Source organism: Scatophagus argus, chromosome 12 (assembly GCF_020382885.2).
Source record: "Scatophagus argus isolate fScaArg1 chromosome 12, fScaArg1.pri, whole genome shotgun sequence".
Taxonomy (NCBI): Eukaryota; Metazoa; Chordata; class Actinopteri; family Scatophagidae; genus Scatophagus; species Scatophagus argus.
Genome location: NC_058504.1, coordinates 2,757,750 through 2,771,847, shown reverse-complemented (window position 1 = coordinate 2,771,847; position 14,098 = coordinate 2,757,750). Strand labels below are relative to the sequence as shown.

The 14,098-nt window shown below is 41.9% G+C and overlaps 2 protein-coding genes across 4 annotated transcripts; one reads left to right on the top strand and one right to left on the bottom strand.

Moving 5' to 3' along the window:
- Positions 1-1,103: 1,103 nt before the first annotated feature.
- tctn1 (tectonic family member 1) lies at positions 1,104-9,134 on the top strand. The gene is made up of 14 exons (XM_046406470.1): positions 1,104-1,453; positions 1,880-1,997; positions 2,589-2,722; positions 2,822-2,973; positions 3,081-3,183; positions 4,481-4,593; positions 5,018-5,038; positions 6,251-6,385; positions 6,485-6,610; positions 7,137-7,225; positions 7,323-7,460; positions 7,567-7,720; positions 8,593-8,724; positions 8,838-9,134. Exons 1-14 carry the CDS (start codon positions 1,156-1,158, stop codon positions 8,982-8,984), a joined length of 1,860 nt encoding a protein of 619 aa, XP_046262426.1. The 5' UTR covers positions 1,104-1,155; the 3' UTR covers positions 8,985-9,134.
- A 141-nt stretch (positions 9,135-9,275) lies between these two features.
- hvcn1 (hydrogen voltage-gated channel 1) lies at positions 9,276-13,831 on the bottom strand. Of its 3 annotated transcripts, none has more exons than XM_046406472.1 (6): positions 13,678-13,831; positions 12,373-12,594; positions 11,553-11,657; positions 11,226-11,457; positions 10,417-10,529; positions 9,276-9,579 (listed from the first exon to the last, which is right to left on the bottom strand). In XM_046406472.1, the coding sequence occupies exons 2-6, from the start codon at positions 12,544-12,546 to the stop codon at positions 9,523-9,525; spliced, it is 681 nt and encodes a 226-aa protein (XP_046262428.1). In that variant the 5' UTR covers positions 12,547-12,594; positions 13,678-13,831; the 3' UTR covers positions 9,276-9,522. The 3 variants fall into 3 exon arrangements, with proteins under 3 accessions (XP_046262428.1, XP_046262429.1, XP_046262427.1); XM_046406473.1 differs by lacking the exon at positions 13,678-13,831 and adding an exon at positions 13,464-13,671; XM_046406471.1 differs by lacking the exon at positions 13,678-13,831 and having other exon boundaries at positions 12,373-13,445.
- Positions 13,832-14,098: the final 267 nt, after the last annotated feature.

The following is a 14,098-nucleotide window of genomic DNA, read 5'->3' as shown; positions in this document are numbered from 1 at the left end:
CCCGGGCGCTGCACGCGGTCGCCCACTGCCCCGGGTTTGCTGTGTTTGTGTGCACGTCACTTGGGTGGGTTAAATGCAGAGCACAAATTTCGTTGGAGTGAGTTCCCTCCAATGACAAGATATGTCACTTTCCTTTCCTTTCCTTTCCTTGTATGTATCTATTTACCGTGACCAAATATGTTGTATTAAACTGATACTTTATGCAACAAGTTTCAATCAAGAGAGACCAACAAGCAAATACAGACTGACTCCTTCTGTAATTGTTAATTTATTCATGATAATCAGTGAGTATAATCATATGGCTGTTCTCCTCTCTGTGAAAGTCTAGTAGATACTGGCGGTAGAAAGAAGTATTTGTGTTTCACTCACCTGTGCTGCCATCTTGTGGATAATTTCGGTGCTGCAAACAGGAATTTTAATTTTAAATGGGTAAATTCGGACTGATTACGAAGCTCTGGACCCAAAATTCACAGTACTAACACAGGATCCCAGACTGACTCTAAGCAGGGAACTAACGAGAACATTTCTGTGGGCCAAAGCCAAAGCTAAAAGCAGAAAGAGTACTGGGTTTTGTAAATTCAAAAGGGGAACACGCCTCTTCTGAACGTTTATACTGCTTTGTATCTGCTGGATGTCTAAATAGACAACCACGACTAAAACATCTTCATGAGGTGACATGTCATTGTTGTGTTTCCAACTTGTTCCTGTTTCAACATGTGGGCAGAATTAAATAAAGCAACCAGTTAATGTCGCATTAAATATCATAAGAGAACTATTTAACGATTGAGACTATAGGACACAGTACTCTGGGGTAATAAATGAGCGAATACAACATTTGCTATCAAATTTGTATGAGTTCTTTGAGGCTGGAAAGTAAATTTAAAACAGTATACTTGACACAACTGGAACTCTTTCTACCAAAGAAACGTCGATTCAGGAGATGTTAGCATAAGAGATCTGATTTGAGCATCAAACACGAGCGACTGTTTTTGATGGTGGGATCTCTTCCAACCAGAACCTCCTTAATCTCAAAACTTCGTAGACTTGGGCAGCAGGTGGCGGTAGTGTGTTTTAACGACAGTAGTAGTAGGATAACCGAAGAAAAAGAAGACAAAGAAGCAGAAGAAGAAGAACCATAGCAACGGTTAAACAAAGATGGCTACCGTAATGGTTGTGTTCTGGTCCATTTCAAATGTCTTTATTTATTATTTACTCTTGTTTACTGCTTTCAGTATTAGCGAAAACACAACGAACTATGAATTGAATACGACTGTGTTTGGTGACCAGGGTGTCATCTTTAACAGTACGGACAATAACACAACCACGCAGCCTACAGAGTTTCACTCATCAACTCCGACACCGGCCTACAGCAGCGCACAGGGACCGGTTCTTGCGACTCTGCCCGCTGAGCCACTGCCCGTTTCCGGCCGCCTGCTTACTCCCGTCACCACCGGTAACCTGCCGTTAACTACGCTGTTAATTTATCAGGTCTATTATAGATTACATACCTGGCCAGTTTAGCTCTACTGAGCTAACGTAGTGCGCGGGTTAACTGTGTCAACTCTTTTTACGCAACGTTATCAGCAATTAATTTTGGTATACTTAAACAGCAAATAGATACTGCATATGCAGCGTACGTTCGTAAAATGCATTGGCCACACACACCCACACCGACTGGCTTTGTATATGACCACAATGAGGTCTCGGGTATCAGATAGGATCAGCCCAGAAGGTGCAGGTAGCTTTGTAAACTCATTTTTACAGTGCTCTCAGTAAAATGGAGAAGGCTTGAGAATAGTTAAGTTGAAGTTTGTCGTGAGAATGTCCCTCTAACCGGAGTATTGCCGTCTGTCGGTGTGTGTGTGTGTGTGTGTGTCAGTTGACAGATTGTGTCCCTGCGATGAGAACACGGATGTGTGTGACATCAACTGCTGCTGTGACACAAGGTGTGGTGAGCAGGTGGCTCTGTTCACCGGCTGCTCGGTGGACTCCGTCAGGCAAGTGTTTCCATTTCAATTATGTTGCAGTAGAGACACAGCAAAGGGCTTGTGCTGCTGTCGGTAGGTCACACCTGAGTACCTGGTTGTAGCCTGTTGAGCTTTTCATACAGTTCGGCACATAATATTCATAAATGTCCAGGAGCCATGAAGCATTTGCACCGGATGAAACAGAAGAGACAACTTGCTTATTTTTCCATAATTTCTGAAGGCTAAACTCCAAACACTTACGAGTGGGCAGTCTGACTGTTTTAGATCACGATCGATGTTGAAGACATCCACATTGTACTTTCGAGGTGAATTGTAGAAACTGTGGTATTTAAACATGCAGTACAGAACTTTTGTCTGCCCTTTTGGCAGTGAGTGTAAGATGTAACATACATAATCAACAGTGTAACATGCCAAAAAGCTCTATGCAATATTGTGTTTTAATAACACAAATGGAGAATGTCATTTCAGACACACTATAATTGTAATAATTGTTTCCATGTGTGATTATGAATATGAACAAAACATTCAGATGTTTCTGACAGGTTTACACCTGGACTGCATACAGTGTATGAACAGTTAATTCTGTTTTTTTGTTTGCAGTAGCAACAAGCGGCTGTGCAGCCGAGATGTAGCGTCCTACTCTTTAGGGATGACAATAGATGGCTACTCAGAGCTGCAGTCGTCTGTCCAGAAAGACACTAATTATGATGTCTTCTGCATTCAGTCACAGAACCGTAAGTCAGTAATGGTGTGCATTTGGATTAGAAGTTACCTCCTACAGCATAAACAGCATGCAGCCATGTCACAGAATACTGACTATTTGTTCTGTCTAGGTGTGGACGGATTATCTTATCCCTCACCTGCTCTTCCAACTGACAGCAACTTTGACTCACTCTTTAAGCAATTTACCAGCTTTATTTTTGGCTCAGAGGAGAAAGGCGGTCAGGTGTCCACTGCAGAGCTCCAGGGCTTGTTGGGATACCAGGTGAGCAACTGTGACGGAGTAACTTGTAATCTGTTTCTGTTTGTCTCAATGTATGATTAGCATGAAAAAAACAATACTCATGCCCTGATGATGGCTTATGTTTTCAGTATGGGGATGTGATGGTGACAGCAGGGGGGAGTGGAGACAGAGGGCAGTTCTGGCTGCCAGCTCCTGGTGTCACGGCTGACTGCGTGGACACTAGTCCAGCAGGTAAATGTAGGACTGTGCCACTTGTGCTGAGCTGTGGCCTGTGTGGCATCTGTGTGAACATTATGGGACAATGACAAAACGTGCTTTAACACAAGCATAGAAGAGTCAAACTGATTGTCAATTACACAGAGAAATCTAACAATAGCTAAATGCAAATAAATTGAATAAGTGTGTGTCTTTTTTTCCTTCTGAATTCAGCTTTTCATTTATGACAGGAAGAATGTGGTTCGACATCATTGTGTAGTTTGCCTTGTTTTTCTCGGTATGGCAGCAGCAGCACATGCACATACAGCAGCTGGTAGCTCCTTCAAATGCGTTGTAAGTACATTTTATCTATGAGAGAAATACACTCATCAGCATCAGAGAAGGAGTGGCAAGATTTGGTTTAAAAGTATCACACAGCACCATTCAACTTTCCAGTCAGACCAGAGAGACTCAGAAGGAACGAGATCCAGGATGGAAACCTGTATCTGCTCACTGATGATAAGTTAGCTAAAGTAGCTAAAGTTACGGCTCAGTCAAGCAGGACACCATCAATGTGCGCATCCTGACTCATCACAAGCCTCTTGTCCATGAGTAGACGCACGCAGTGTAGTTTGATGGAAAGAAAATAGTTCCTACGTGAAACTGCTCACAACAAGATCTGTGGATTATTTTGAGTAACTGGGTCATGATTTCTGGATTAAAATATTGCTGTTGAGTTTTTCAGATGTGTTTTTCAGTGCTTGGAGCACTAAAAGTAAGAAGAAAAATATGTAGTTTTGATTTTAATGAGAACTGTCCCTTTAAATCTAAAATAAGTCAGTAGAATAAGTCTGCACTAAAACTGTAGTGTAGCCTGTACTACACACCCCAGCAGTGTCATATCAACTCAGTTAAGTTATATTTATGACTGGACCCGCGGAGTTTACTGATGGAGTCCCATGACTGCTGTCATAATGCATAAAGCCTACAATAAGCATGGTACAAAGTGTAACACAAATAAAAGCAAACATACTAAGGCTGATTATTCTGAATTACACCCTGTAAAACTGGTTTTTACAGCAGAAGTTCAGGAGAGTGCTGAGAAAATCCCTCAGAGTTTGTTAAGATTTATATCATCAGTACACACAACTGCAAACAGCTTGCTAATAGTGTTTATTTGGAATATCCTGACATTACAGACAATAAGCCTTTTATTCGTCTTACTTGTGATTTTTCCCTTCAGACGTGCTTGAAAGTGTTTTTTTTTTTTTAAATGTATTTTTTACATTTTTGTGCACGTTGCTTTGATGTGTTTTCCTGTTTGTCTCCCGAGCGTTCCTAAAGGATCAGAGCAGTCAGTGTTCCCGGCATGTGGTCCTGGAGCAGGACTGCAGCACTCAGCAGGCCCTCAGCATGGACTCCTACACCAACATCCAGCTCTTTGCTGTGAGTCCCACACCCACTCTGCCACACACTGCTGCTCCGCTCAAGCTCAACCACAAACACGCTCACACTCCAAGATGTGGCGTTAACGCACTCCAGGAGATATTCTGTGATTAAAGGGGCAGTCCACCAAATTTACAGATCACATGTCTTTTGCCACTTCCCTTGGAAGTGCGAATCGTAATAGCTTTAGTATTGTTTTAAGTGTTGTAATTAACTCACTGTTGAGTTTTCTTTTTGCCCACCATCCTGTCAGAATCTGCTTCAGCAAGTTTCCTCTACCTGCTCCAAAAGTGAATATTTACAGTTTAGTTTATGGGTGGACGGATGGAACATGGATGTTTGCACGTATGCTGTGCAACAGGAGAAGGAGAATGGGTTGATGTAAATTCACAGATGTTAAAGCAAATCTTTTTCCACTTTACAGGGGAAGAATAAAGATGCAGCAGTAAGTATGCCTACTTCCTGTGTTTGTTTAACTCTGAGATGATCAGCCATGTAATTGGTTAATCAGCAGAAAATTAAGTGACTTAAGCTGTTTCGGTAATCTATTGTTTTTATTTCTATTTTTTGTAATTTTTTCATTAGTCAAATTTCAAATTGATTAATTGAGAAAATACAGAGTAGATTAATAGATAATGAAAATGATCGTCTTGCTGATTTTTAAAGGTACACCCACATCAAACACCCCTTTGTCTTAGTGCCCAACACGTCCTCCACATCCCACAATGACCTCTTAGCTCAGCGTCAATGTTTTGAAACCCCGTTGTAGGTGAAAAGTTTTGAGGTATGCATGTGTTATTATGTGCTATAAAATAACAAAGGAGCTGCATGACAGTCTGTGTGAAAAAGTCTGATGCACCATTGCAGCGGCCACCTAAATAGGAAGTTTAGCAAGATACTGTTATTGCAGAAAGAATAGACGGCTCCAGAAAAATGTCTCTTTTCAGCTTGACGCATAGTGCAACAGGTTAACAAAGACAGATGGCTGAGGTTCAATGCTGCAATGTAAAGGAAAGTAACATTTTTCTCACAACTTAACACTTAGTTCCCAAAAAGAGGGATGTCATCAGTTATTACACCACACTGCACTTTTGCTTTACATTTCTGCAGACTATTTAATGAAACCCCACTGGTTTTTCCTGACTCCCAATGATTTCCATTCATTTCAGAATAGGACGAAAACCGGCCGGAACTTGAGACTTGCGATACGTAAATCGCCACAGTGAACATCCTGTCTGTTTTTATGTATGCCAAAAACATTGCTGTAATGCAGTGTTATAATGAGTCTGTGCCTAATTACCAACATATCTGTAGAGATGGAACTCAGTGTCTGCCGGGAGTCCACAGCCATGCTAGCAGCTCTGTGAGGCTGTACTTAGATACATCAATACTCCAACTAAATGCTAACGTCTGCGTGCATAAAACGACAGTGCTAATATGATGATGTTTATTAGGTATAATTTTAGAGGGAAACCAGGCCTTAGGATTCATACTTTGTCACCATGGATGTCTGTGTACACTTCCATGGCAGTCCATCCAATAGCTGTTGAGACGTTTTAGTCTAAACCGAGAATGAGAGCAGAGGATGAGTAAGACAGATCTGGGGGTTAAATGTTAAAAGAGTTGACTAATGTGAGTTTTTCTGACGTTGCTGGAGGTTGTTCCTGTGGAGGTGGCTTCAGTCGTCCTCCAGTCTGTAAATGGGGCTCAGACTGAGCTTGAAATCAGTGGTGGAGATGACCTCCACCCTGTTCTCCTGAACCCAACCCTCTGTGCTAATGTGGTGCTCAAGGTGACTCAACACAATCACATTATAGTATGCAAAAGTGACTGAAAATATAGCTGAAATCATGGAACAATTACTACTGATTATTACATTTTGTCTTCTTAGGTTGTCTATGTGATTAAGTACAACCCAGCAGGTGAGATAGTGAATGCGACCGTGTCTCTGGTGCTTGGATTTGCCCATGAAACATTGCTGTCCCTGCAACAGGAGTTTCATATCACGTTTGTCCAGGTACTGTCTCAGCACGATCTATCTGTTATGGAGTGTTATTCGCAAAAGAGTTGTTTTTTGTTTTTGATAAGGAAATTTTAGTGGTGCTAGTGTGATTCAAAGGTGATTCAAAGGATGTCTGAATTTGCCAGTTGCTGAATGCAAAAGAAGACATTTCAGTTTCCTCTCGCGGTGCCCCTCAGTCAGTCTCAGGTGGCGCAAACAGACCTCAGGAATACTGTTGATGTTGACCCAGTTTTTATTTTCTCTGTGTAAAAGTATAACATGAAAATATCTGAATGTTAACGGAGGTCACAGACAGACTGTACGTTGACACACTTTGTTCCAGATGGTCTAAACTTTGCCTGAGACTCAGAGCTTACCTTTCCATCATCAAGGGGAATGAAATAATTCACTCAAGTTTTCCTGACTCTAATTTGAAAAAAAAAAAAACTGTGCCAATTATAAATGTAATAAATGAAAATGTATTGGTTTTGAGACTATACTGAGTGCTAGTGGTGTACTTTGTCTTGTGTCTATTAAACAGGAGGATGTGAAGGAGCCGGCTGTCCACTACAGTGGAAATCCAGGTTATGTGGTTGGATTTCCTCTTGTGTCTGGAACAAGAAGAGCAGAATATCCTTCACACTGGACCAACTGCCCTTACAATATGTGCTATATGATGTTCTGATGTTCTACAAGACCCAGGGTTGTCCTTAACAGATGTCTTCACTGGGATTGCTAGAAGTATTGACCCCAGAGACACCCTGTCTCTTCTCCACAGTGCTGAGCATCAGGACTGTCTGCAGGGACCACATAAGCGCTCCCCAGTCCTGTTTGGTCTGGACTTTGTGTCTGGCTGCACTTTAAGGCAGGACATCCACACACTCAACAGTTTGGTCACTGCCTGTAGGTATGGTACTGTGGTAGTTCCTTATGTGGAAAGGATGTGATGGCGACTTGTCCTGTCCCTGCAGACTGGAGGATGCTGCCAACTGCTCCCTGGTCTTCGAAACTCTTCTGGACATTCTGAGAGGACCGAACTATCCCCAGTATGTGGCTTCCTTTGGAAACTCACCATTAAGCTATCCACTGGACTGGGTGCCAATCAAGAGCAATTTCAATCCTGGGGTGAGCACATCTGTGACGACAGCATTTGTGTTTTATTCAATCCATACTGTTGGAATTGGACCCTGCATAAGTAGCTGGATAATGAGTATCAGCTGCTGCAGGGTTTCCTAAAGCAGCAAGTCACCAGGTGGAGGTCACACAATTACAGGCAGTCATAATCTGTACAAACTGGTCGTAATTTCTGAAAGACACGTCAGAAAATGGTACGTGAATATTGAAAGTCTTGAGGAAGTTAACTCGCGAGCCAAACACAATGAACGAGCAGCTTCTCAAGCAGCGGGAAACACAGTGTTTTTCCTGTTTATTCATCTGACAGCTTTAGTTACTTCACAAGTTACGTTTTTGCACACAAAACATATGAAAATGTTCACGTTGAGCTGAAACGGATTTCACAGATGATTAACTACACCAGTAATCGTTACAGTAATTTTTCATGCGAAAACACTTACCGTTTCACACTTGTCAAATGTGAGGATTGTTTTAATAATTGTAATTTATTTTGAGGTTTAAACAAAACAAACACCGAAGCTGTTCTCAGAATGTTCACAAACCAAACAATCAATCCATTCATGGAGAAAATAACCAACAGATGAATTCATAATGTCATTAGTTGCAGTCCTGTACAAAATAATTAAATGTGAGCTTTGCCTCAACCAACTACATCTTCTTGCTTATACTTTTGTACTCTCACTGAACTTGTAAAGGAGTGCTTCTGCATTGTGGTATTTATACATTTACTTAAGGTTGTGTATGGTACTACCACTGTGTACTACACAAGCTTCCATGGCTGACAACACAAAGTTTATGTAAACTGTATGTTGTGAGGCCACAATCCAGCAGTGTGTCCTGTATGTATGTCCTGTGATTTACAGGAAGCACAGAGTTGCAGCATCCCAGTGTCCCTTCACTTAGAACTGGAATGGACTAAATATGGATCCTTGGTGAACCCACAAGCTCAGATTGTGAGCGTCAGAGAAGTAATCCAAACCAACATCACCAGTTTGGTAAGACTGACTTTTTCGGAAATGCTGACAGGACACATTTTGACAGAAAAAAAAAAAGATGCAGTACTAATCTAAGCATTTTTACTGTGTCTGCCTGCCCTGATCTCCCACAGGCCCAGTTATCTGGAGGCAGCAACGTCCTGTCAATCAGGAGCTCAGTGGCCTTCATACCAGTTTCTGCTGCTGCTACTCCTGGTTACAGGGCCAAACCCACCATCAATGCCAAACTGCCCTCTGACTTCTTTTTCCCTTTTGTCTGAACTGACCGTAAGGGCACATACACACCCGGTATGTGGCATTTATAACAACTAGCACTATGTGTACGATCAGTCTGTCACTGTATATTGTGTGAATACTGTGTATAAGATTTTATAAGATAAGATTATTTAATAAATGTTTTTAAATAATTCACCTTATTTAAACTAGATTTTTTTTATGTGTACTTTGACATGTGACGAAGCAGATGTAAGTTTAGTTTTATGTACAAGTCATCAGTCTGAGGAATGTTTGAAATGAAAATGAAGGCCTTGGCTTTAAGCTTTATAGAATGACATCCAGCAGCATCTGAATATCTGACAATCATGCAGAACTTCAACCTGGATATGAATCTACTGATGACAACGATTAAAAAAACAATGAATTTTCTACAGGTAAAATTCCTGTAGTAGGAATACTGAAACCAGGTGTGAAAGTTTATCATGAAATGCATAGTTTACATTTTTTAAAATGGTGCACAAAGGTATGCTACAGGATATAAATGACACTGAACAGTAGTTGTGCAACCTTTAGCTTGACGAGTTAGAAGTCTATGCCATGCTTCTTCAGGAGGGCTTGGAGTTTCTGGTTCTCTTGTTCCTAAAACAGATGGAGACAGAGTGAACAGTTGGTTTACTGTTGGACTTCGTTCAAAGCTTACACAAAACACTGTCCGGTCAGCTGGGTTGACCCAGATCGGATGCTTTCTGTCTCAGTTATGGTAAAGTACAGAAACTTTTGAGATACTTGTGTCCAGAATCCCCAAAGTTTGGTAAAAAGCCAGAAGCAAAGCCTACAAATCACAGTGTAAACCACCACATCACCTGGATTTTGAGTCAGAGGAAAATAAATTAAAAATAAAACTTACAGTCTTTGTTGTTCTTTCCAACAACCCTTGAGGTGTTTCTAAGATATCATGTATCACAGGATATCATGTTCAAGAGAATCAGACAGACGGACATACAACCCAAAAATATACTGCCTTTGGCCACAGCTGTCACCAGTGCAGAGGCATAGGGAGTAATCACTACTACACATGCCCCAGGCTCAGGGTTTAATGGTGAAATGTCTCAAAATCCACAAAACCAGCATGTAAATCTGATATGACTGCATGAGAGTCTCTGAACCACAAGTAGTTCTGACAAAAATAAAACTTTACTTATGATAAATTAATTCAGTGGTCCCTTTGATGTGTAACCACTGCACTCAGTTAGTTTGAACCAGAACCCAATTGCTTAATTTATTTTAATTAATGTTAATTAAGGTAATTGTTTTTTTTTAAAGGTTTACTTGTTGTAATAATCATCATCATCAGTAATCATCCCTTGTAATATATGTAGACCATCGGAAACCTCATACAATGAAGTTTTTGTCCCTGTCACTGTAAATGTGGACCTTTTCTATCCGATTTAGTACAAAGCAGTTGTGATGAATCACCAGTTTATCGCTGCGCTCTTGTAGCTCCGTGACTCTTTGAACCAGATGGTCATAGCTCTCCTTCAGCTTGTGTATCTTTTGTTGTGCACGGGTCTTCACTGACACCAGGATACCTGCAACACATTCAAATAAAGTCATCTCCACACCCTCCAACTACTCTGACTTCATGGCTATGGAAGCAAAAAACAGCATTTAATGTATGCCAAAGCACAGAGTTATAATGCACTTTCACACATGCATAAAGTATGTCTACAGCTGCACAACTTTATTACACATTCAGTCAGTTCAAGATTGAAAAAATGTTCACCCTTATTTGCTTTTGTACTTGTGCTCTTCTATGCAGAGATGAACATTTTCATAGCAAACTCAAGAAATGCCTTTGAAATGATATCAAATGAATGTATATCCTCATGAAAACTGAGTAAATGAGAGCCTGAGACCATGGGCTCTCATTGTCTCATTGTCATCATCTATCAATCATCTATCCATCTGTATCTGTAGAGAACATTCTATCAAATGTATTTAATATACTGTATAAATCTGACTTGAAGGTCAAATATGTGACACTTAGCAAACAACCTATTCCCTATGTAAGATATAGTGGAACAATGGCATCCGGAGCAGAGACACACTCCCTCTGTGTGTTCTATAATGTCTGTTCTTTGTTTCAGTAGTCGCGTGTTAGTGCATTTGAATGATTCAGGAGACAGATAATTAACTGTTTAGTCTCATTCTCAGGTAATGAAATACCAACGCTTTGTGCAAAGCTTTACTCAGCAATGCTTTCTGTAGCTTCTTCTGTTACTGACCGTTGATGATTCTGGCCACCCTCCAGAGCCGCAGCAGGATGAGAAGACCTAACCCATCAAAGGCGTCCTCGTGGAAAATGAAGACAATGTCCAGCACAAAGGAAATTACCACCACCAAACCATCAAACACCTCAAACTTGTGCTGAAAGAACTCCAAGCGGTAGGCAAAGAGTTTACCAGCCAGCTCCACCATGAAGAATGTGAGAAGAGCCAAACTCAGGTAGTGAAACACCTGCAAAAGACTTGTGTGTCAGTAAATCATATTATGTAAAGATCTGACAAGAACTGTGAGGTGGTTTGGAGTAGGAGGACAAATGTGTGTCTCACCTCAGGAGCAAGGTGGCCATGTTCCAGCTTTATAACGGACAGATCTATAAGCAGCTCCGCCAGAACAAAGATGGCATCCAGGATTACCAAACACACCACCAACACCTGGAAGCAAAGTCAAAGAGTCAGTAGATCAATTTTTACAGCCTCTTACATCAACTGTTTTAAAAATTAATTAAGTGCTTTTAGGTGAACTGTGCTGATCTTACACAAAGATCAGTGTACCCCGTCACATTTCAAAAACTGCTCAGGAATGTCTCGTGGACCACAACAAGAATCTGCAGACACTCCAGATCCCAAACCAATCGAGAATGACCAGAATCCACCCTCCCACCTGGAGGCCCCTCCCTCAATGCACAGGACCCAAAGGATTCAATGTTCTGATGCTGGTGACCACAAAATACCCCCAGAGGTCCTGTGTGCCTTCCCCTGACAGGTCAGAGTCGCTTTGGTAGCACAAGGGGGAACTACACAATATTAAGCAGGTGGTGCTTACATAAGCCTTGTTCAAGGGCATCTCAGCAGTGCCCCAGAGGCGAACTGGCATCATCCCCACTACCAGTCCACCTCTGTATCAGCTGGTCCATGCTGGACTACCCTCTGGTCCCCAAGTCAAGTCATAACCGAGCTACTGCCGTCCCATATCTTCGGGTTTTGGACAATGGTTGGAAAGAACAAGCAATGTGTTTGGACCGATGGCTATTCTTCCATATCTATACTCACATCACTGGCATCAAATTGGAGAAACCACACAACTTCCTTTCAAAATAATGCATGATTGATGAAGAGCATCAGCATCAGAAAGACCGGGATGGTATACCTGGAAGCGGTCACAGCCAAAGAGCCTTTGCAGTGACTGCCTGAAGGTCAGCGTTGTTGGAAATTGGCCAGTGGCTGGACTCAGATCCTCGCTGGCCACATGCAGCTCTTCATCATCCTCGTGGACCTGCTGCACATCGCCCACAGCGGTGAAATGCCTCAGGTAGCGGGCCATGACGGAGGGCACTACAGAAGGAGCAGACCACGTCCCACCTCAGCTCACCTCAGGGGGAAGAATACAATACAGTATACATTTCAATCCAGGTAGTTTGGAACAGTTTGTCAGAAGCAGTACAGAAAGACTACCCAGATGTTTCTTTGTACAATTTCATAAACTGCCAACGTACATTTTTTTGTTGGTTCTGTTACACCTTGGACTGGCTGTGCTGTGCCCCTCAATGACATTCACTCACAAAAAAAGGTAAATATTTGAAAATTTTCAGACTAATGCAGGTCAATGACAGGCATAGCAAAGATGTTTTTACCACCTTTCACTGTGGGTTTTGTAATAAATGTCAGCATCTGAGCAGATTTCTCCACATGTGAGACAATCTGAGTCAACTTCTCCTTTTTTAGGTTTGCAACATGTTATTGAGAAAGCAGACCATCTCCATGTGGTCTCAGGAGGAAGCCTCCGTAATGACTCACTGAAGGTAATCCATCTCCTGTAAAAGGACATCCTCTTTATTCACAGGACAGCTGGACTCTGCAGCTTGGCACTCAAGTCAAACAGAGATTAGACTGGGACCAGCTGTGTGTCCTGTTGTTATACACACTACAGCCATTTAACTTTGATTTGAAGACAGGCAGCAGCATTACGTTGTTCTTAGTTCAGCAGCCTTTCAGCTAAAAGAGAACAGGCTGAAGTGCAAACACGCTTCAAGTCTACTGATACATGCAACACAAAATCTGACTTATTTTCCTACGCGTTCCCCATGAAGACACAGCATGGAGGGTCACAGAAGAATACAGTCTTTGATGATATATTATTAAAATGTAAAGTAACTTGCAGCCGAAGCAGTGATTAAAACGTAAACAGTCCGCAGTAGACAACTCATGAACTAGAAGATAATAAACTGACAGGTTTCCTACCAGAAGGTAAGTGCAGATAACCTGAGTGTGTTGTAGCTGTTCGGCTGGGGACTCAGCGGCTGCACGGCGGGCTAAAACTCGTGATGAAAACATCCGTCTGCTTTGTTTTTGCAAAGCAAGCGTTTTCACTGACGGCGTCTGGACGCGCATACGGCGCGTCACAGCTGGCAGCGTTACTTGGTGTACCGTTATGTCGCATTATTAAACGTCTTACCTCCGCTTTACGGTGAAGACTTTCCCTGCGCTGCTCTTCTCAGACCAAAAACTTCTAAACTGAGTCGAGCAGCAGAAAAAACTCCGCCTCCGCCTTCAAACCAAACCCTGATCTGATCTGATCTGATCTGACCCCCCTTGGCAAACTGCGTTAACTTGTTTTAGTAGTTTTTATGTTGTGAACAGTAGGTGCTCTTTGTCACATTTGTGACAAACTGTCCCAAGAAATCGACTAAATCAGTGCACTCAGATGGCAGGTAGTGCATGTAGAATACACGATCCGAATTCAGCTGCTGCTCCCGGTTTATTACGGAAAAGGTCTTGGTTGTTATGGTGGAGAATATTCTCATGCTTATGGCACGGATTTTCCTGTTTTCCTTGATGTTTCCCTAAAGAGATTCGCCATCATGTTCTGTGAAGTG